General features: G+C 33.8%; 2 protein-coding genes across 10 annotated transcripts in view; one reads left to right on the top strand and one right to left on the bottom strand.

Annotated features, from left to right (window-relative positions):
- Positions 1-12,008, bottom strand: part of LOC106671089 — a 28,193-nt gene extending 16,185 nt beyond the window's left edge. Inside the window, exons 1-3 of one of the 5 annotated variants that reach the window (XM_014401904.2) lie at positions 11,688-12,007; positions 2,508-2,659; positions 351-462 (exon numbers count right to left, since the gene is read on the bottom strand). The gene's annotated coding sequence lies outside the window, so the exon portion shown is untranslated. Of the gene's footprint in view, positions 1-350; positions 463-2,507; positions 2,660-11,687 lie in introns of all 5 variants that reach the window. The other 4 variants (XM_014401908.2, XM_014401906.2, XM_014401903.2 and 1 more) reach the window with 4 other exon arrangements.
- LOC106671091 lies at positions 4,385-22,972 on the top strand. Of its 5 annotated transcripts, XR_001341167.2 has the most exons (3): positions 15,338-15,761; positions 21,188-22,430; positions 22,604-22,972. XR_001341167.2 is itself a non-coding variant. In XM_014401909.2 (2 exons), the coding sequence occupies exons 1-2, from the start codon at positions 4,409-4,411 to the stop codon at positions 21,953-21,955; spliced, it is 888 nt and encodes a 295-aa protein (XP_014257395.2). In that variant the 5' UTR covers positions 4,385-4,408; the 3' UTR covers positions 21,956-22,972. The 5 variants fall into 5 exon arrangements, 1 of the variants encoding a protein (XP_014257395.2); XM_014401909.2 differs by lacking the exon at positions 15,338-15,761 and adding an exon at positions 4,385-4,528 and having other exon boundaries at positions 21,188-22,972; XR_002910777.1 differs by lacking the exon at positions 15,338-15,761 and adding an exon at positions 15,203-15,304 and having other exon boundaries at positions 21,188-22,972.
- Positions 22,973-23,618: the final 646 nt, after the last annotated feature.

Here is a 23,618-nt window from a genome sequence, read left to right as displayed (position 1 = left end):
CAAAAAAGTTATTAAAACTTGGTAACTTTCGATTTAAGGAATCAGTCCAGGACCGAATAAAATAAAACTCGAAATTGGCAGAATAGTTAAAAATTAAAGTTTTTATCCGCGAAAATTAATAAACGGGTGCTCACCACTTGACAAAGAGGTTAGGAAAATTTCGCACAATAAGAAAATTTATACATTATCGGCATGTAAATAAATGCCCGAAGGTGAAAAAATTAAATTAAAAAAAAAGAAAAAAGAAAGAAAAGGAATTTCGAAGAATAAAAACGAGCTCGTTAAGCACGCGGCTGTAAAAAACTCACAGACGGTCGGTCAGAAGAAATTGTCAAAAGCCATTGAATTACCTAGTGAATTTAGAGTCCGATTTCTTGTCATTCGATGGATATTTTGTTCGTAAAATGATATATAGAGCTTAAGCTGAGTACGTCGTACACATGCATGAGACCCCTCATCATACTGAAAATAAAAAGCAACATAAACAAACTAAAAAAAATATATATATACATCTAACACAAAACAAATAAAAACAAGAGAAAACATTTATACAGTGGTGATGATAATAATAAAGAAAGAAAAAGGAAAAGTTGGGCGTCGTAGAAATAAATGAAAGCCGACTTCCCGTTTTGAAAAATTGTTAGTCGGCCTTCTGCGTTTTCCATTTTCCGTCCGGTCTCGAATTTTCTTCATTTCACGGAAACGGCAAGAAAACGCACACGACCCGCTGCAAAGGGACAAATTNCTTAGAAGCATAACAACTGAATAACAGTTTCTTACGCTACCTCACTCAATAAAGAAGGTTATAAATTGTTTGTGGCACGAGTGACTTCTCTCCGCTCTGTCTCGATGGACGTGTCGAAGCCACTCTATGACGTCACACTACAAACCAATTCACCAATTTCTCTCCAAAATGCCCAAAACACTCTTTATAAAATATCTGGTAGAAATTTGTAACACCAGCTAAAAAAGAAAAAATAGCCTAAACTGTAATTTTCAATTTCAAACCGTTTTAAATATATATATTTTTTACTACTTTTTGTTTCTCTTATATGACAAATAATTTTTTTTTATTGGTAGTCTAGTAAACATAAAAGGGAATTTCAGTGGTGAAGTGGTTAGGACATAAGACTCGTATTTGCCTCGCTAGAGGTCCTGGATTTAAATCCCAGCTTACCACCCTTTGGAATTTTATTTTAGGTTAACTGAAGAAAAAAAATTGTAAAGTGGTTCTGACACCTCGTCCGCAACATCCAAGCAGGAAGTTAGTCTTTAAGACCTCCCGTTTAAGGATTACTTTACTTTTAATTAAACGAAACATAAACACTGAACATCCGGTTGGCTTTACCAAAAATCAACAACCATGGCTTCAAAAGTACACACGCTATGGTATTTACAAATGTAGTTCATACTTTAAAAGAAGACGAACAATTATTTTTCTGAAATAATAACTGTTTACAGTAAAAAAAATTTTTTTTTAAAGGTTTTTTCTCGTAGTGCTGACATTTTTTAAAAAAGCTCATTTGTAAGTATGTCTGCCCCTCATGTCTTTTATAAGGATCAAACAAAAGGTCTTGCCTTTTAATAACCTCAACCTTCATTTTTAAAACTTCTTTTTTTAAATTAGGTTTGGACTACACAAAGCCAAATTACTGTATACTGTTATGGTTTAACCATGATTAAAACTAAACGTCAGTTGTTAACAAAATAGTTAACTATTTAAGAAGTTAAAGAGAATCGAAAGGTCAACTTATACACCTATATTATGCCAAGCATTCAATGTATATTACGCCATCACCACGGACGTTAAACCCTCCTGTTTAAGGATTACTTTACTTTTAATTACTACAAAACACAAAAACTAAAAAATCTGGATGGTTTTACCAAAAATGAAACAGAAGTAAAAGAGTACAATTGAAAATTTGATCAAATGGTCCTTTTAAAAGCTAGAATAAGAAATGAGTAGTACATTGATTATTGTGGGTGAAATATTTTTGGAATATTATAAATGTTAAAAAAGTTGTAACATAAGAAATGGAACCCCTATTAGAAAAACATTGTCATACCTTTCTAATGATATTGCCTGATGGTTACCTACCTTCCTGGTCTATCCTCACTGATTTTTATTGATTCGGGCATGTTTCAGCATTTCGCCATCTTCAGTATTTAAGTGATTGTTTTCTAAAATTTAAAAATCACCTTTACAATGAAAATGGCGAAATGTTTCTAGACCAACAAAATTTAGTGAGCATAGACCAGGATGATAGGTATCTATCAGGCAATAAGTTTATCACTCATTAGACAACAAGAGAAAATTTCTAATAATAGATTAAACATTAGAACAATTTTGTGAGTCGCAGTAAATAAAATGTGAAAAATATGTAACATCAAGCAAAGCTTCTTCACAATTAAATCACTCATGCCACACGCATATCAATGGTTTACTGCATATTCATACTTTTATTTAGAAAACTACAAAACTATAGATCATTTCCTTCATAACTTACGTAATGATGAAGCAATTGGGATTATTATACAAGATCGATGTCATGCAGCAATATACGCCTCTCTTCCATTCTACTAGAGAAAATATCTAAATGTGTCTTAGCAATAGATAATGTTAATTATTATTGCAATCCCAAATGTAACATTTAGAATCCTGAAACAAATATTCATATGTAAGCAAAATGTTAAAGTTACGCCTCATTTAAACTTTTAAAAATTACTTGTAGTAATAGATAAAGTGGGTAATTCACTATTTCAAATTTAAAAAAAAAATTTCTAGCCTGCATATTCAATTTAATAAGATTTCAATGCTCTACAAAATTTACAGCATTGACATACCTATACATCCTATAGTCAGACAGAAGGACAAAAAGAAAATGAGCGAACTTTGGAATTCACTTATTGGACATAGACAATCCGAGAATCTTCTAACCAATTTTGGCAAGAAAGAAATCACAGAATGTGTCAAAGGAAGCAGGAATAGACTGCGAATCCTAACAGGATTCCTGACAGGACACTGTAGATTAAATGGACATCTAAAGAAAATTGGAATAATCCAAGATGGCACATGTAGATTCTGCAAAGAAGCAGAAGAGACGCCAACACACTTACTAACAAACTGCGGAGCTACACTAGCCCGCAGGAGGAAGTGTTTTGGGATGTACAATGTGACCATAGAAGAACTACAACTGCTGAAACCGGGCCTATTAATCAAGTTTCTTGATGAAATAGGACTCACCGATGTGCTTTAGGCAGAGCACAGGGGATACAATAGCTCTTAAAGGGCGCAGTATACCATACCCTGAAATATTATATCTATCTATACATCCTAACATCCGTATCACAACCGTCATGGACAACACGGCAATTCTCTCCCTATCCTTAAAGTAAGTAAAAGCAACTCAATCTAACCTACACCTCATTACTGATCGGTGGTGCATCAAGCTAAATGAGCAAAAGAGCCAGCACATGACATTCACACTCAGAAGACCTACCTCCCCGCCAATGCACATGTAGGTAATCACTCCCTCCAACCCAACCAAATCCTACTAGGTTCTACTTGGACAGCAACTTTAAAAAAAAAAAAAAAAAAAAAAAAAAAAGTGATCTGTCGCATCCTCAACGCTCCATTCCATTTCAATAAAAAAACCATTCACAAAGACGTAGACATCCCATTCGTGATGGACATGATCCATACAAACTCTCCTTCCAACAATCCATGAGCTCCCTCTTTTCAACTTCCCACCCTAACAATCCACCTCGCCATCTAATAAGACAGTGGTTTTGCAGCTTCCTAACACAACTCTATACCAGCAATCCTAAACATTGAAAATTCCAGCAATGGCTCCCTCCCTCATCCCTGTGATCTGACAGGTTCTTTCCAGTCGTTATTTTAGTGATCACTACCTTCAGATTGTTAAATGTATAAATTCTGTGCAGAAAGCAATAAATAAAAAATAAACAAATAAGAAAAAAAGACGTGCCACTAAATTCAAAATATTTACAAACAAACTCGGAACATATGCAGAATGTAGCGTCCCCTCACACGTGATCTTAGGAAAGTGCAGACTGTCTAAACAATTAAAATACATATTTGGGTCCCAGGTTTGCACTGGTCCACCCAAAAATGCCGAATTTCTCTAGCTGAAGAGTTGAAACTATCGACAAAAGGCATTTCACAATTAGTAGGGAAGTGGAGCCACCAACTGAACGGGCGATGACGACACGTTTTCGGTCTGTTGAAAATGGCCGTGCGGGTCGCGTTATTTTTTATTAATTCTGATACAGAAAAAAATGAAAATATTCATTAAAAAAAAACTCAAACAAAACCCTGAACACTTATTTATAAATGTATTCGTTAATACCCTTTGGTAACTCAAATTTGATTTCCACTGCCTTTCCAATGACAAATTCAAAATTCAAATCCCCTGAATCGATTATCGACGGTTGGCCATTTGAACTCCAGCAACCAAACACTTGGCGAGTCGACAGATCTTGCACGATGTCGTTCTTAACGGTTAAGGTAGGAAGTTCACACTATTATATTTACGTATTTACAACAAATTTAGATTTCTTGTATATTCAAAAAAGTCGTGGATCAATTGCGAAATTTTGTTTTAAACTTTTACGAGCACGTGTTCAAAAATCACACTAGCTATGGTATGTTTCTATAAATGTAGTTCACTGCTTAAAAGAACGATGAACGTTGGTTTTTCTGAAATAACAACTATTAACAGTATAAAAAAAAAAGCTTTGAGCTCTGGGCAACTTCCCTTTTGTAAGGATTAAACAAACTTTTTTTTCTTTTAATAACCTCAACCTTCATTTTTAAAACCTCTTTTAAATTATGTTTGGACTAACACAAAACCAAATAATTGGATACTGTTATAGTTTAACCGTAATTTATAACTAACCGTTATTTGTTAAAAAGGTTAACTATTTAAGTCGAGGATCGGAAGGAGGTCAACTTATACACCTAAGTTATACTGAGCTTTCAACGTACATAGCGGCTTAACTGATGAACTTAAATGATCGATTAGATGTTTGATTCAAAATAAAATTTAACAAATTGCCACAAATCGTTAATTAGCCTTAATATTCCGGCTGTCACTCGGAAAAACCTTTAGTGCCTGTAGATTACATTAAACGTAAACCATTATCATTGCTAAATGAAACAATAATTAATACCTGATGATGGCGTGTAATATACGTTGAAGTGGCATAATTATAGTCTGGTGACCTAGTTGACCTTCTTTCGATCCTCTTTAACTTAATTATTAATTTTTATGTAAGGTATTGGTTGAGATAAAAAAACTCAGTGTCACGAGCGGGATTCGAACCCACGACGTTCGGCTAAATACGCCGCTGCTCTACCACTTGAGCATCGTGACTTCGAGCCACTTGAAAAACGTCACTGATTAATTGTGACTTTTTACAATATAACGTTGCAGTTTACGTTGTCCAATGTGCTGAGCTGAGTTCGTTATCCAGCCTTACTGTATGTTTAAATTTGAGAAAACACTGCACCAATCTCGTCTGACTCACGTCTTTCACTAATATGAACTGTCTGAAAAAAACAGGAAAAACCATTACGTGTTCTTCACACAGGTAATTTAGGTGAGAAGTCGTGGCTTTGTCTTGCTTACATATACATGTGAATTTGGTCTCTTCTGCTTTTATGGTGTAGTTTAGTTTGTATACGCGCGTTTTGGGTATTATTTTCATAGCCGTTATTGCATTTAATGACTTTTATTCTTTTTTTGTTGTTTTGGTTAATTTATTTTTTGTCAGTGGTACTGTCATTGTATTGTAATACTGCAATTTTGTAGTGTACTTCTCACAATTTGTGACGGTGGTATTGATTGTATGATATTGTAGGTTAGTGTTCGTCTTTTTGTATATGACGAATTGTTGTTTGCTGGAAGTTTCAGTTAGTGTTAGCTCAAGGAAATATATACTGTCACGTGAATTTTACGTAACAGGTTTCGGTCAGTAGTACGTGAGTTATGTTGTTGTTGATATGTATTATGAACGTATTCTCATATGTGTGTGATGCTCTTACCATAATTTCAGGGAATTATTTCTCTTAAAAAATTTGTAAGTACGCTTTTATCCTGTTTGTTACCCTGCTTCACTGTATGAGAAAAAATCAAAATATTTACTTCACACAAGTTGTTACTTAGGCTCCTTGCTGTTTTTGTTTGTAAGGAATTATTTCGTTAAGTCAGTGAGGTGTCTTTCTTGTTAGTGTCGTCTGTTTTTTTGAGGTGCAGTTTAATTTTTGTGTGTGCGTTTTGTTGCTCGTGCTTATGTTGTACCCGATATTTCCATTATTTTTATATGTTGTCATGATGTGGGCCTCCATTTTATATTACTACTGAGCAAATAGTGTAGGTATAAATAAATCTGCCAGACCAGGAGGCTGTGGGGGAGAGAAAGCATTCACTGCTGGAACTCTTTTTACTTAACTTTAACTTTTATTTATTTTGGAGGGTTAAGATAAGAGGTCACGAAGCCATCGTCGTTTTAAACGGCGTGTAGGATTATAAGGGTGGGACGTTGAGGAAAGAGCTTTAGGGTGGAGGGATAGTGTGGAAATTGAGGAAGCGTGTTCGGATAAGATCCCTCACGAATGGGATTTTAAGGTCTTTATTGGTGACGTAAAAGGGGGCGTTGAGGGTACGGCAGTTAACTTTGGATTGAAAGGATTGTCGAAATAGATCTGAAGAGTATTTTGAAAGTGGTTAGGTTAGTTTATTATGTTTGCTTAGAGGTGTTGATTTTGGTATCTGAGTATCTTTTATTAAGTTCTTGTCGAGTTAATCTTGTATTTGGGTTCCACATAAGTCTGTTATCTAAATGAAGCTCAAGATAGCTGACTTGGTTGGACGGAGGTATTACCTGGTTGTTTATGTGCACTGGTCGAGCCAATCGGTAATTTTGTTTTGATTACTTCTGTGACTAGGATAGGATTGAAAGAGGTAAATAGGATTACGGAGTCGTCTGCATAGGTTGTGAGTTGTTTTTAGATATGTAGGTATGTCAGCACTGTAGGATCTAGGATATTTCCTTGTGGAACGCCAGCTTTGATTGGCGTGATGGGTGATAAATTGGTGCCGATTCTCAGTTATGAAAAATAAGCGCAATACGGTTTCTTTATATATATAAAAAAAACGGGCTCTGAACACTCAACGAAAAAATGTTGGATGACGGAATGAAGATATATGCAGGACTGCGTGTATGAACGGAGATTTTTTTATTATTGCAGCAAAAAGGTTACCCCTTCGCCCTTCGATTGCTAGGTGTTGATAGTCAATTTATTAAAAATGACGGATTTAGCTGAAGCTTTCGCCTAAGTTTTTGGAAAAAAAATTCAAAGTTAACCCGTTGTGCCGATTGTTCATTCCTCTGTAACCCTTTCGGACTTTGATATTCATGAAGACAGATCTGGTTTAGTGGATAAGTCGGTTGACCAATAATGGTGCCCTTAGAATGTTCTCAGGTCGATGTTAACAAGTATATGCCAATGTGGCTCGACCATACGAAATTATTATTTATGTTGAGTTGTCTGGGTATTCGAGGAAATCGTTCTTATTTACGTGACTGAAAAATGAACTGTCTTCAGTTCTCCAGCGTTCCCACCTTGGCCCAAGAGTGCTTATATCAGTAATGACACATCTATATAGCAAACAAACACTATGAGCCCTGAAGATGATCTCAATAAAGATCATCAAAACATACCAATGAACCCGAAAGAACATAAATATACCTAACAACTGTGTTTTAATGTCATTTGTGTTACTAATTTATTTACTGATTTCCCTGTTAAAGAATGTACTAAAGTAATAAAACAAAACTATTAACGAATTTGTAAAAAATGATATAATAGACTTCTTAAATATATACTATCTAATTATTGTAAATTTAATAATAAATTTTATAAAATGAAAGGATTACCAATGGGGTCTCCATTATCCCGCTCGGTGCGGAAATATTCATGGATAACTTGATTTTTTTTCCAAAATCATTCAACAAATTAATTAAACCTGGAAACATTATGTAGACGATATTTTATATATATGGTTGGGAACACTAGAGGATCTAAAAGAATTCCTCCAACCTATTAATTCTTTACACCCTAGTATAAATTTTGCATTGGAAATAAATAAAGATCGTTCTTTATACTTTTTAGACTTAAAACTGTCCATAATAAATAACCTAATTGTAATAGACATTTATACAAAATCCATAACTACAGGCACTATGAAACCAGCAGACTGATCTCGCCCATGGAGCCAAAAAGCTGCTGGATTCATTTGGCTCATAGACGTATGCTGAACCTCCCACGAACACCTGCTAATTATAAAAAAGAATTACTAACAAACCTTAGCTAAAAACAATGGATATCAAGAAATATTTATCGATAGGCTGCTCGTAAAATGAATAAAAAAATTAACTTTAAAAGAAACAACAATCGGACTCACCCACCCCACCAAAAATGAATGTTTAGGTTTTCATTGCATACCGTAACTTAGGTAGAAAAAGTAGGTAAAATTCTTAAACGGGAAGGTTTTAGAGTAGCTTTTAGAGGTGTGTGTTTACTTTGAAACTTCCTCTCAACACCTAAAGACAAGGTTGAAAACTTGTCAAAAAGCTGAGTTTAAAAGTTTAATTGTAATGATTGCGATGTTAAATATATACGACAAAACGGCAGAGAAATTAAAACGAGAGACAAAGAACACTTGTCTAAATCAAAATTTTTTTCTGAATTTAAGGACAATTTAATTGAAACAAAGCACAATTTAAATTTAAATACAACGGTGTTACACAGTTTCAACGCAGGGAACAAGGTTGGAAAAGGAACAAGGGGGAGGGAACTAGGTTGGTTTCAGAAATTTCTAATAAAAAATGTAAAATGGAGATAAATGCTTAAATAATTAGATTTTTATTAACCTCCTATTTTAAACATGTACCTAAATAATATTTAACGTACAAATTAATCATATTAATTATTTTTATTAATATGTTATAATTTATTATTTTAATTTTATTAATTAATTACTAAAAATATATACAAATTAATCACTAATTTAAAATTATTTTAATTTAGTTATTTTAATTTATTAGGATAATATTAGTTGGGTTGTAATTCGCATTTTTTGCACGTTCAAAATTGAGCGGCATCGAAAACGATTGGAACATCGCATTGGTGGGTTCACTCTCTTGTCGAGAGACGTGTTTGTAATTCCTTCAATCTGATGATGAGCTTTAAAGGTTGAAATCAAAATTATTGAAAACAACAAACTGTGAGTAAGAATTAGTTTATTAAGAGAATAATTCAGTCGAGTTAAACACGGTCGGGACGGTGCCCAAACGGCCAGAAACATAAATGATGCGATCTGGGCGATCGCAGTGTGAGTAACAGCACCGTTCAGACAAGGTTTAAAAATTTTCTTGAAGGGAGACCTTAGCTTTGAAGACAAAGGTCGTGGAAGGATTTCTTCCCTAGATGATGATATTCTGTGAGCTTTAGTTGAAGAAAATCACAGAACAACTGTTCGAGAACTTGCAGAAAATCTTTCAGTTAGCAAATCGACCGTCCCTCACCGCCTTAAGGCAATTGGAAAGGTGAAAAAAGCTCGAAAGTTGAATTCCTCATGCATTAAACGACCGCTAAAAAAAGCATCCTTATTGGTCAATGGGAAAAGTCCGATTCTGTTACACGACAATGCTCGATCCCATGTCTCTCACACGTGACAACACGAAAACTGTTGAATCTTGATTATGAGGTTATGCCTCATCCTCCCTTTTCTCCAGACCTCTCGTCTACAGACTACCATTTTTTCAATCACCTCGACAACGTTTTACAACTTATAAAATTTATCGATAAAAAGACGTTTGAAAATGCGTTTACAGTTGTTTATAATTTTCATTGAGTATAGATGCCGCAAGTTGGAGAAGTATATGGAGAGTGATGGAGGGTATTTTAATTAGTAAAAAATGTTTAAAATCTTTTACTCAATTATCTTTATTTTATAACCATAAACCTGCATTATTTTCCGGACAGCCCAATAGTTTTACCGTTCGGTTGTTATCAATCTTCTTCAAATTACCATTCAGTCGTTAGGTAGTTAGTTCATTATTTTTCCCTGCTTCCTTTGATGCCTTCAGTTGTTTCATTCTTTCTGTTTTCACTTTCACCATACCTTCTTGTCTAAGATCTATGTTAAATAAGCACGCTAATTAAAGTTAGTCTGCTGCGTACCAGGACATGTGCAGTAAAGGGAAACGAGAAAGCGGACGCACTCGCAACGAAATCTTCCTGAGCCATTCTGTGCCATAGGGATTCACACTATGCGTACTGCGTACTGTAGTATGAAAGTGGAATTCACACATTTGGCTTAATCCAATACCCAGTGAGTGTGGAAAGGAGACTGCATAACAGAATGCATCAAAGGGAAGCATAAGCACTGCGGACTGAACCCTTGAGGAAGATTTGTATAATCCAAGACGGCATAGATTCTGCAAGGAATCAGAGGAGACACCAAAGTACTACCGACTGTAGTACAGTGCAGTAGGAAGTGCCTTGGTGGAAGAAATTCAACCAGTAAAACCGGACCTACAATCAAATTGAACACTCAGCGATGCGCTACTACACTTTCAACTATCCCAGTTACATATTAAATAATTTATAAAACCTAAAAATATTCTTCTTTCTATTTATCTTCTGCTTCAAAATCGTGCCAATTATAACACAACCACTAATGAGTTATAAACGGCTTCAAGCACGTTCCAATGTGACAGCTTAAGTCGTACTACTGTCGTAGTCCGTTAGTCAGTTACAAAATGAGACAAACCCAAGAGTTTCGTAGTGTTTATTTCGCACTATTACAGATAAAGCTTGGTCTATCCTTACTTTAATAAAATACTGGAATTTGTTTATTTAGAACTTAGTTTCGGTCAGTGGTGTTGATGATTATATAGTAATTCCATGGTTTATCGTTTTTCATCATTGCCTCAAGAGTACAGGATGAATCATTTCTCCTTGGTTTAGTTTGGAATTTGTTGAACAAAAAAAGTTTTTGTCCAGGACTATTAGAATTAGTAGGTGGCCTTACTTGACAGTAGGACCAGGTGGCCACTTAACAGAGCAGTTTACGGACAAATATAACATTTTTATTCGTTAGCAGAGGACACTTTTGTTTGATACAAAACAGATAAAAATAAGAGAAAACATTTATGGAGTGATAATAATAAAGAAAAGGAGGAAAAGTTGGGCGTCGTAGAATTAAATGAAAGCCGACTTCCCGTTTTGAAAAATTGTTAGTCGGCCTTCTGCGTTTTCCATTCTCCGTCCGGTCTTGAATTTTCTTCATTTCACGGAAACGGCAAGAAAACGCACACGACCCGCTGCAAAGGGACAAATTACAGAGTCTGTTTTGAAGGTGACCTCGTTGATCATTTTTTTTCTTTCTCTCTCTCTCTCTTTACTTAGAGACTGGATAAAGGAAGAAAATGGTCCAAATTAAAATAAATACCGTGACTAACAAAAACGTGTTCCGAAGTGAAACAGAAAATCTGCCACATTCGCAATCAAAAAAAAAAAAAAAGAGATGAAAGACTTTTCTTTTTCTAAATAGGCATTTTCCAAAGGCCCCTGATGATCAGAAAACTTTACTTACGGATATATCGGATCGGGGAGGAAACCCGTGTACGTTGAAAACACTTTTATCGCCAGATACGATCTGAGTCATAAGCGGTGTCGAGGATTTCCCATTCGGTTTGCCTTGTTATTTTTCGTTTTGCGGGCCGCTTTCAGTCCGAGACGTGTGAAATAGGCATTAGAAAGGGACTCCCGATTGTTCAATTTCACTTTTCACCCTTGGCCCGACTTTACATTTTTCTTTTTTAATCAAATTCGATATTTTCTTAGAAACATAACAACTGAATAACAGTTTCTTACGCTACCTCACTCAATAAAGAAGGTTATAAATTGTTTGTGGCACGAGTGACTTCTCTCCGCTCTGCCTCAATGGACGTGTCGAAGCCACTCTATGACGTCACACTACAAACCAATTCACCAATTTCCCTCCAAAATGCACAAAACACCCTTTATAAAATATCTGGTAGAAATTTGTAACACCGACTAGAAAAAGAAAAAATAGTTTAAACTGTAGTTTTCAATTTCAAACAGTTTTAAATATATTAGTTTAAATATTAGCTATATTGACGACTTTTCAACAGACGTATATTATATGATATATATATGTATATATGTTTCTCTTATATGATGAATAAGAAGGTGTATCGACCACTTTTCAACAAATGAATAAGGATGAAGAAACAAGTTCAGTTGTTTGCCCCTGATGATGACTTTAAAATAGGTCGAAAGCTGGGCAGTAACAATATTGAATTTGTTTTTACTACATCTGGATCATTCCATTTTATTCGTGGTTAAATACATTAATAAAGAACAATATATAATATAATCTTTCCTCAAATGTCACAAGACTTATTTTACAAAGCGTTTCAAATGTCACTTAATACGAAAGTGATATTTGTGGTGTTTAGTGACCGTTAGTCAATGATTATTCGGACATCGTGAGATGCGGACTGGTATGACGTAGGTTTATAAAAACATTTTCTTTATGATGCCAACGTTTCGATCTTTGTTGAGATCATCTTCAGGGCCTGGGATTTATAAACATTGTTTAAATTTTACAAATACATATAGGAGGTGAGAAAAAATGAATTTATGCAATGATAGAACATTTAAGATTTAAAAAAAAATGTCGGCTCCTTTCACCTCAATGAAGCCGACTTCTCATATAAAAATGTCTTTCTATTCCCGACTTCCCTCCCCACCCCTTCAAAATCCAACGATTAAATAAACATAAAACATCAATATCTCACTGGCACTCTCAACACGACACACAAGAAAGACACATCTACATGGAAAACAAACACTGAGTGAGTACAAATATTTTAATTGAGTCTAAAATTTTCTAGCATTGTATAAATTTGTTTTTTGAATCTAAAATTTTCTAGCATTGTATAAATTCATTTTTTTTCTCACCTCCTACATGCATTTGTAAAATTTAAACAATGTTTATAAATCCCAGGCCCTGAAGATGATCTCAATAAAGATCGAAATGTTGGCACGATAAAGAAAATGTTTTTCTAAAACTTACGTCACACTAGACCGCATCTCAGGTTCTCCGAATAATAATTAACGAAATTGAAAGTTGAATTTTTCATACAATTTTGAAAATAAAAATAGTCAAAAGAACCTATGCAACAAACTGCAATTCATTGTCATCTTGATATTGCACACCCACAAGAAAAGTGACACAACTCAAACAAAAGTACATTTTACAGGAGAGACAAATGGAAGTTTCCTTTTTTGACTTATGTATTAAGTACACGCCATTACGGTTGTTGACAATAAAACTGTCATGACCCATCAATATTGTCTTTCATTTCTCCTAAACTTAAGCGAAAACACAAAACTTTAAAAATCCAGCTGTACTACCCATAAAAAACTACCCCTTTTTGAGTTGTGACACTTTTCTTGCATATATGCTCTCAGTAATTTATGTTTGTTTGCTCTAACGATAATGGTGGTCAATGAATGACTGTAAGGGTATTCATTTTTTTTGTGATAGTAGCAGACAATATACAAACCAAACAAACAAGCATAAATATCCATGATCCATTTACTAAGATTATATTTGGCTCAAATATGCTTTCCTCTTGGAGTCAGGGCTAATTAATTATTTAAAATGCAAAATTAATTATTGAAATAAAGGTTTTATTGATATTAAAAATATTATAATTAAAACATTAAAAAAATCGTTGAAACTATAAAATAATGTAAAAGTTAAAAGACAACATTGTTGAAAAATTATGTAAAAACAACAAATTAAGAATATTATTAAAATAAAAGAAATGAAACTAAAATAATTCCCGAACACTATATCAAGGTGTGGTCTTGAAGAAAAAAGCAAATTCAGTTCTTACTGCTCAGTTTTCGACCTATTCTAAGATAATCATCAAGGCCTATATTAATTTTCCATTATGAAAAACATTTGTACAATTGATTTAATAATTGTTTTTCAAATGTGAAAATGTGATTCCGATACAGCATAAATCCTTCAATAAACAGAAAAAACTGACCTAACTCGAAATGTGCCACTTTTCCTGATGAATACTCAAACCGATCCTATAAAGCTTGACACAGAACTAAGAAGTCCACCTACAGTTGTCATTTTTCCTGCAGTATCACACACCTGAGTACTTCCAAAAAATTAAATAATCCAGTTTTTATCATTTTTCTACTTGTGTCTGTGTGAATTTCTTGTGGATGTGTGATATTTGTTCGTAAATTTTAATTAAAGTTATTTTAGTAAAAACTTAAAATTAAATTTTCCATCACATTTGTAGATTCATTGTCAACGAAACACAATATACCAAACTGCATTATGGCACTACACTCGATCTCTACAAATCCACTTCATACAATAGATTTCTTGAAATTAAAAATATAGAGAGAAATAAATATAGAAATACTGTCAAAGATAGTAAATGATAATCTCATCAATAAAGCAATCAATCAACAAAAAGCAATGGGCTCTATTACGAATAATAAAACTACTACTATTACACCTACTATATGTTTAATTAGACACAACATGAGTAAGTTAGTTTTACATTGTTGCTCAATCATTAAAATAGAATCATGCGGAAAATAAATCAGCCAAAAATTTGTTTCTGCAACTTACAACATATCGCTCATAGGTTAAAAAGTTAAACTTTTTAATATTTAATCATTAGGACTTTGTCATAAGTCTATTTTTTATTATTTTGCAATTCCTTGGCTCGATGTAGAGAACGTGTAGGAATGCCACCCGATATGAGAATTGGGCTTGCCATTTTGGCCCTCCTCTCTTTTGAATTCTTGGAGGAAAAAGAATTTATTGTACATAGAAATGATAGATTTGTTTTCCCTAACGTGTGGTTAAGAGTGAATTTATTGGCGTAAATGTGTAGTTCGAGAGGGCCTATAGTAGAATATTGTGTACCCGGAATTAAGTAATAGGTGTAAAGGGTGATGGAGGAATGTCAAGCACTTGCTAACTGAGTGAATGGTATGTAAATAGGAAAGAATGTATTTAAGAGTGTGAGTGTGTGAATGCATTTCAGAACTGATTGCGTTGAGGACTGAAATGACCTAGCTGTCGGCAGTATCCAGAGCCCAACCGTGCTGGACCGAGGTTTGTCCCAACTGCCAACACCTGTGGTGGGTAATTTATTGTAAAATTTGAATTGACGGTGTACTGGGGGAAGCGATAGGCTCAACTCTGTACATGAATGTATATGTCATGTACATAAATGAATGTAAATCAGTAATAAGTAATTTGCGGGAGAGAAAAAGGGAAACACGTGGCATTCCGGGCGTCGAACGAAAACGTGGTCCAATTTTGGAAATAATTCAAAATGAGAATATAGTTGTGTTGTTGACCTTTAAAGGAAGTATTTAAAAGCGGCGCGCGTCGTTCACCTGTTTACCTTCCTATTTTCTGCCTTCTTAGTTCTTACTCGTTCTGCTTCTGCTCCGCGGGGAGTAGGTAACAATAAATATAACAGACAGCAGGAACAGAGACCGAGACGCGAGACGCATTGAAGATTCGATCGCAGAACGTAGTGCGTCTAGCTGTTCACTTTGCCGCCGATCCGGCTTCTTCAATTTATTACAAGTAAATTTATAAATTTCTTTCTCATTAGTTTTATTTTATTTTTATATTTATATTTATATTCTGCGTCGCTCGTAATCGCGCCTTGTTTATTTTTTAACTGATACAACACATTCTAATAAGATTTTATTTTAGTAATAGTACTTTATTTACTAATTACAGATACCCGTAGAGAATCCACTTTTCATCACAAGTGATAGTTCTATCCAGAAAAGGCCTCCACTCTTGTATTTAAAAACTTTTTGATACAGAAGTTAATTTCCCCTGCCCGTGTAGTTTTACTTCTACCCCAGTCTCCAGACCACAATCCTGAGGTTGGTTATCACAAAAGGCTGAATTATTCCTCCAAGTAACAAAATGCTACTGAGGTAAACATTTTTGCTTGAGAGAGGATTAAAAGGTCTTGAAATTTGTACACAAGATTAATCTATCAAATATAAACACTTTATTATATAGAAGGGTAATTGAAAGAAAACATGAAAACGCATTATTTTCCAGACTACCCAATAAAACAGATTTATTTTTTGAAAACCAACTTTAACAAGGTCAATAAGAGTTATGAGCTGTAATATAAATTATTTAATTATGACGGTTTAAAAGAAAATTTACCAAACACATGAACACATAGAATGACTATGATAAATAAAATTTATGATTTATGATAAAAAAAAAACCTAATTTTCCCCTTAATGCATTATCTCTACTGGCCTCACGGAGGGCCTTAAGTCTCCTAGGCATCGAGTAAATAAGCCATTGCATTTTGAACCTGTTCAAAGCTGGAAGTAGCGAACAATGTCTAACCTGTCTCTTTACCATGTCACATAAGTTTTCTATGGGGTTCATGTAAAATGAACAGGCCAATTCATTGTGCTAATCTCTACATCCTCCAAGTAATGGGTGACAACTTGAGCTATATGTGGTTGAGCAATTAACACGAAGTTAAGCTAAAGGTACCACAGCTTCCAGAAGAACTTCCTCAATGTACCTTAGTGCAGTCAAAGATCCATTCTGTATGATAATCAGTTCGGCACAAGCATGGATGTTGATTTCACCCCATACTGAAACTGTCTTTGAAAAGGGTGTGACTCACACATGGCACATGAAGCAAAGCCTTCTCCATACTCGGTCCACATTGCCATAAACCAAACCGGCACTCATCTGTGAAGAGAACAGCCATTGTGTCCAGGCGACATGCTGATTTACGAAAATTATTTCTATGATTGATCTCTCTCCAGTAGTAAAGAACTTGATGGGAGACATCTAGAGCCTAGGCTATTCTTAAAATTACTGTTTTAGAGCTTACCCTTATATTACATGCTGTTTGGAGTTGACTGCCTATCAGGAGGTGTTAAATGATGGTTATGTAATGCGATAAGAGCAATAAACCAATCATCCCTAGCACATCGTCAACTACTACCTTCTCTTCGATCAACATTTCCATTTGCCTTAAACTGCTGTAGACCATTCTGGATGGTACAGGGCAGCATACCTTTGACTTGGGCTATGTAACGGACACTATGTCAATGGCCACAGCAAATGCCCATGCGAGATCTTTTAGCCTTAAAACCATGCTTTAAAAAAACATGTTAAGTTTTAAGTCACTATTAATCTATACCTGCAGTTATTTGGAAATAAACAAATAAATGCAAGTGTCCAGTTTTTGTTTGAGTGTATTTCAAGGTGATTTAGGATGACAGTGATTTTGTAATTTTTGCATACTCGTTTATCTACTTTTCCTCCTGGTTTTATTTATTTAATATAAAATGAAATATTTTTGTTTCTTATTAACAGCTGGCGTTAAATTTGATTAGATTTGGGCCATTTTTCCTAGACCACTGAAAACAATGAAAATAAAATAATGGTTTACTAGTTAACTACCTAATTTGAAATTTTATTTAGGCTATAATTAATTATTTTCTTGTGTTACTTCACTATTACTTTTTGGTAACAATGTGAGATGTACAAAAAAAGATGTGTGCCATATTTTTTAATAATATACACAATTTTAAGGACTTTTGCTTTTTACCATGATTTCTCTGTTAATTTAAAAGAAATCTTGGCATATTTGGTAACAAAAAATTAAGAAACACCTATGATATCTTTTGATTATAAATTATTATTAATTTGAGCTTTTAAACAAAAGAAATTAGGTATTGAGAAAAAAGAATTTGAGGCAAACCTGCCCAAACTAAAAAGTTACTGGAAGAATCCTACTTAAAAACAGTACCAAAAATATGAAAATCCAATAGTGAGGGGTGAGGAGCTAGGAGGGAGTGAACTTAAACAAACCAAGCTGGTTGATGTGCGGGAGAAAATGCAAACATGTTTTTACTTTCATCGCCTATAACTCTGCAACCCCCAGTTGATTTGGCAGAAAAACAATCCCAACCATCCCTATAGGATTCTTTACCACCCTGTCAAATTTTATTGCACAGCGATCTAAATTCGACCATTAGAGAGCGCTATATTTTTGAAAAAATATACCTAAAATTAAACATCAACTTACAGGTTTCTTGATATAAAATCGTGTGATTGAAGTATCTAACAAAGCCAAAGCGTGACCAGTTAAGAGGAAACTGATTTAATTTAGGTAGCGTTTATCAGAGGTAACAGATCATGGTTTATATAATTCTGAAATATAAGCCTCTTTTGCTTAATTAAGGCTCAACTAAGACATATTACATATAACAGATAACATCTTCACTCGGTTCCAAGGGATAATTCCCCTTTTACACCCCCCCTGGATCCGTCACTGCTTCAATTAAAAGAAAGGCACATCAAGTACCTCCCAAGGTTGCCTCAGACAAGTGGTGTGAATATGAAATGGCGAAATGTAGTAAAAAGTTGCGGGAAAAAAAATAAGAAGAAAAGTTGTCTCGATTGAAAAGAAAAAAAGATGAAATGAACTTAAGAAGAAAAAAGCTAAAGAAACTAAAAATTGCGGCAAATAAGAAAAAGCGGAAGAAGAAGAGTAACCTGTCCAAGTTTTTTCAGAAGATCCTGAGTCATGGATAATGTCAGGTGACAGTCTTGATGACTGCAGCGTTGGTCTCAGTATATAGCAGTGATGATGCCTATGGATGCAAGTGATTGTGAAAATAGCAAAAAAAAAAAAAAGAATATATCAACTTCAAGTAGAAATAAAGCTAGTGTGACAGACTGGGGTACGGGCCTACCTAGGCTTTTAACCCCTTGGGTCCTGGTCACCCGCCCTGCGTAATATATAGTGTGACAGAAGAAAAAAAGCAATTCACGGGTCAACACAAGGTAAGAGATGAATCATCACATGTAAAACAGGAGAACAGAACCATGTATGATGAATCTGTGATGGACGAGGTAAAAATGATGGACAACAAGAAGCTGTGATAGATGTTGGCAAAGAAGGAACCTTTAATAATAAAGGGGCATGGAGTTCATAAGGAAGGATATTTTGTCTTGGCTTCTTTTTCACCAGAAACAAAAAAGTAAAAACTGTATGCCTTGTTTGCGAAATACTTGATGATTATGTAGGTCCTCTTAAAGTCATGCAATGGCATGAGAAATGTTTTTGTAATCAGTCCAAAAAACAGAAGAGGATTGCCTCTTGGCAACTAAAAATGAAGAGATTGCCACATCCTTTAATCTTTGGAAAAGGAGAGAATGTGCGTTACCAGTTGCCTGAACCTGTTAACATCCCATCGCCAACAACATAAGATTGACTTTGGTACTCCAACTACTTAATAATGAAAAAATTATTAGTTTAATATTTGTTTATCATTTAAGAATTGCTTCACTGTTTTATTTTTACAAAAACAAGCTATAACTTTTTGCAACAATACATTTATTTCATACTTTTTACTAATGTCATAATTTAATTCAAGTTAAAACCTTTTTCCCATTCTCCACATCAATTTCTCCAACTAGAGGCATGTGTCCACTACTGACGCAAACCACTGTCCACTACTGAAACAAAAAACTTTTTTAAATTAAATAGTTAAAAATACAAATCTTGTTCAAAAAGTGTATATTGACCTAAAAACCCTACTGGGAAAACCTTAGAGCCAAAGCTTGAGAGTGGAGGCAGCGAAAACTGCGACCATTTTCTTAAGGTATCCACTGCTGGTACTGTTACCTTAATTGCTCTTGGAACAACACTAGTATAACTAGTCATGTTTTCAAAAGTAATTCAATATGTATATGTCGCTATGATTTTTACAATTAATTATTTATATTTTGTATATGTATTAATTGAATTTAATTTTAGTTTTTTAAATAATTTTAGCATTTGTATTTTCACATAATTAGTGTTTTATTTGTATCAACTTTTGTTTATTTGTCAGTTTTGCAATGATTTGGGCATAACTTTAGATTAAGTAACACCTTCAAAGAAAAGTCCTGTTGAAAAGAAATAATTTTTCGAGAAAACCTATAAAAACTGACAATATCTATATCAATAAAAGGAGGTAGAGATAACCATACAGCTATACACCAATTAGCGAAAGGGTCAAAACAGGGAATAAGAAGGGTCCGTTGCAGGTAAAGAACAGTTACCGACTCCACGCTGAATGTGTTAAAAAGTACAGGTACAGAAATTGGAGTCACTTGAAGCGACCAAATTCAGGCTGCCCCAGAATCACCAATACATAGGCAACCATTTTATTAAGAAAGCTGGATGCACAATTCAAAAGCTTCTTGCATTAAAAACTACACCATCAACTGTTAAAGAAGACAGTCATCAAGAAGGGCATGAAAGGTGTAGGAAGAACACTGTAGTGAGAGACTAAGATTTGAAGCTATAAATGAATGGAAAAAAAGTCCTATTCACCGATGAGACTAAAGTGACCCTTAACAGTCCAGATGGAAGATACTGGACAATACAGTTGATGGTGTTGTTTTGCATGTTGGAAATGGTGGCATTTATATGCGGGCAAATCATGTTCTTGATGCGGCATTTCTTAGGAGAGGTATTGAGTTGATACCTGGCAATAGAGGATGATCGAATAAAACGATGCCTACCATCAAAAATCTGAAATAAGGTTGCAGAAATTATGAAATATATTTTACAAAATATACATAAATAATTAAAACACCAATCTAAATCATTTCAACAGAATCTTAATAAACTTTTGTAAAAATTTACAATCTGTTTCTATCAGATCTCTGATAGAATCGACCAAAACCATACATATAAATAATAATAATGGCTTGAAATAAATTAGAAACTTTTTAACTGTTCAAAATGAGTTATGCATGACAACAGTAAAATTTTCCTATCACTAGGCTCACAGCAAACCAAATAAGGGTAAATATTATGGACTATAAAAATTTATTATATGATTATTTACTAATAATAATAATAGGATAGTGACACTTTGAAAGATCTGATTGAACAGTTAAGCCCATTCTCAAACGTTTTAATCTATGGTTTTTTTTTTTTTTTTTTGTTTCAGATTATGAACAGTAATAAGAGATATTACATTGATATTACTGGTATCACACCGATTATACTTCCTATCACGAGTAACAGCTTGTACAATGTCATAGTGTCTAATGTCTATAACAAAGCTACAGATCATCAAGAGCTGTACAGCCAGTATTCTTCATTTGGAGATCCACAGTGTATAGTTATTGAAAAAAGCAGTCACCTGTTAACATTTCGATCTGCCCGGGAGGCTATCAAATTTTATAAGAACATTAAAAGAACAGAAAAGTCTGTGCAGTTGGTAGGAATGTTACCGTCGACTATTTTATTGAACCATTCCAGGCCACCGAGACGTTTAGTGGAAAATCTCAAACTTTTGAACTATGTTGTCCAAGCGTTAATTTACGATGATAACGATGCTTTGCAGTCTGCCATTTTCGACTTTCAAGACTTTCCCATTCCACAGATTCTACCTGTTGTCGATCTGTGCCTAATGCAAAAATTAAGAAAATTTAACTTGATTGATGTTCTTGTAGCGGACTTCCCAGTTTTCTTTAACCACAACGATTTGATAGAACTGATTGAAAGTATTTTGCCTAAAAATAGTTACTTTGATTTTCAATCCTATAATTTTAATTCACAATCACATTGTCCTTTATTTTGTATAATATATGTTAGTACGCATGAAGATGCTATGTTACTTATTAAAAAATTGAGTAAAAAAAAATTATCACATAAACGTTTAAAAGTTTTTATGGTAGGGGCTTTAGAAAAATTATTAGAAATTCCGAAATAGTTAATAAGTTCCAAAATATTGACGTTATACATTAAGCACATTTTTCTTATTTTATTTTATTAAAAAACTTTTAATCTTTGTTATACTTTAACTTAATTTTTTCAATCACTAAGTTGTTATTTAATATCATTGTAATAAATAGAACTGATTGCAATACAATATAAAAGTTTCATGAATTAGATGTCAGAAAAAGGCACAGTAGATTCTCATTATCTGTGCTTTTGTTATCCACTCCGTCACACATCTGCAGTTGTTCCGTTAGTTGAGTTCTAGAGAAGAGTGGGAACATGGTAAATCACAGAAAAACAAAGGAGCCTAATTAAATTCTATTGAAAAAATTTGAGATAAGTTAATACATACATAACATTATAGGCACTCTTGATACAGAAAGTGGCCACTTGGCATGAAGATGGAAGAAAATTCTTTAAAGCCTGAAATTCAAGGTGTTTCCTGTTGTTCATGGTTATGTTTGTTGGTATGTAACCATCACAGATAATGAGAATACTGTTGTAAAAATAACCTATACAATCTTTCCTTTCCTTAGAATTAGTCGTGTGGTACTAGTACAAACAGTAGTAACTAGTACAGTAGTAGTTGCTATTATGAAATTGAATAAATAATTTTATTTATCTATTTATATTTTATCAGGTTTTTATGGCTGTGTTAATAGTTGGAATATCCATTTAAAGAAAGGAGTGCAACAGACCAACACTGAAGATTGAAAAACAAGGAGAGATCTGATTGACCGACTCAGTGAGAATGGCAGACCTGGGGCAATGGGAGATGATCATGTAACATTCACATAAAACTTCAGTTTTAAGTTTTATATGCGCAACAACAAAGTTTACCAAAACAACTCTACTTTTGTTCCATTGATTCATAATCGGATTAATGTAGTTAGAAATGAAGATGAACCAATTAGTTTTATGTTGAAGGATCATGTGTGGCAAAAGAAAGTGCCAACGGTTTGCAGAGCTTTTGCTATATTTATATACACATTATATTTTCTTAATTGATTGATTGTTTTATTTGTATTCCCCAGTTATATTAGTTCTATTTAATTAGTTAACGTAAGTTAAAACTACTTATATTAATCTCCATTGTATTCCTCTACATGGCTTACATTAGGTCAGGGTACTGGGTGGTTAGGGTAATTTAGGTTTAAGTTAGGAAGTTACCAATTTTTATTATTTTTTATCAAGCTATAAAAATTGCTTACCAATTTTATATCTTATAAATAAACATAATACTTGTAGTATAAGTGTATTACAATATAATAAATAATACAATTAATTAAGGTTTTTAGTTGAGATAAAAAAGTCAATGGCACGAGCGGGATTCGAACTCAACTAAAAAATTGTAATATATTAATTGGTCAAGCGGACCACGAAATTAGTGAATATAATAATATTTATTATGTATAAATAATACATATACTCAATTCATTTTGAAAAAATTATGTATAATTACTTGAGTAAGTCAGGAATGTGTAGCTTAAGTTAAAAATGTTTAGCTTAAGTTGGGAACGATTATGAACGGTAAGGGATATTTAAAATAAATACAAAAAAATATTTCTATTTATTTCCATTGTATTCTTCCATACATGGCTCCTGTGGAACTGGCAGGCAGGCATTTTCTTGGCCTAAAAATGGTCATACACCTG

Source organism: Cimex lectularius, unplaced genomic scaffold (genome assembly GCF_000648675.2).
Source record: "Cimex lectularius strain Harlan isolate CLEC.00 unplaced genomic scaffold, Clec_2.1 scaffold214, whole genome shotgun sequence".
Lineage (NCBI taxonomy): Eukaryota > Metazoa > Arthropoda > Insecta > Hemiptera > Cimicidae > Cimex > Cimex lectularius.
Note: the sequence above shows the minus strand (reverse complement) of the source record. Positions and strands in the feature narration are given on the sequence as shown.

What these genes read in the sequence shown, in the direction of transcription:
- LOC106671091 (XM_014401909.2), top strand. Translation starts at nt 4,409, where the DNA reads ATGACAAATTCAAAATTCAAATCCCCTGAATCGATTATCGACGGTTGG. An exon ending in TGTCGTTCTTAACGGTTAAG is followed by an intron (nt 4,529 to 21,187) that starts GTAGGAAGTTCA and finishes TTTTTGTTTCAG; the next exon opens with ATTATGAACAGTAATAAGAG.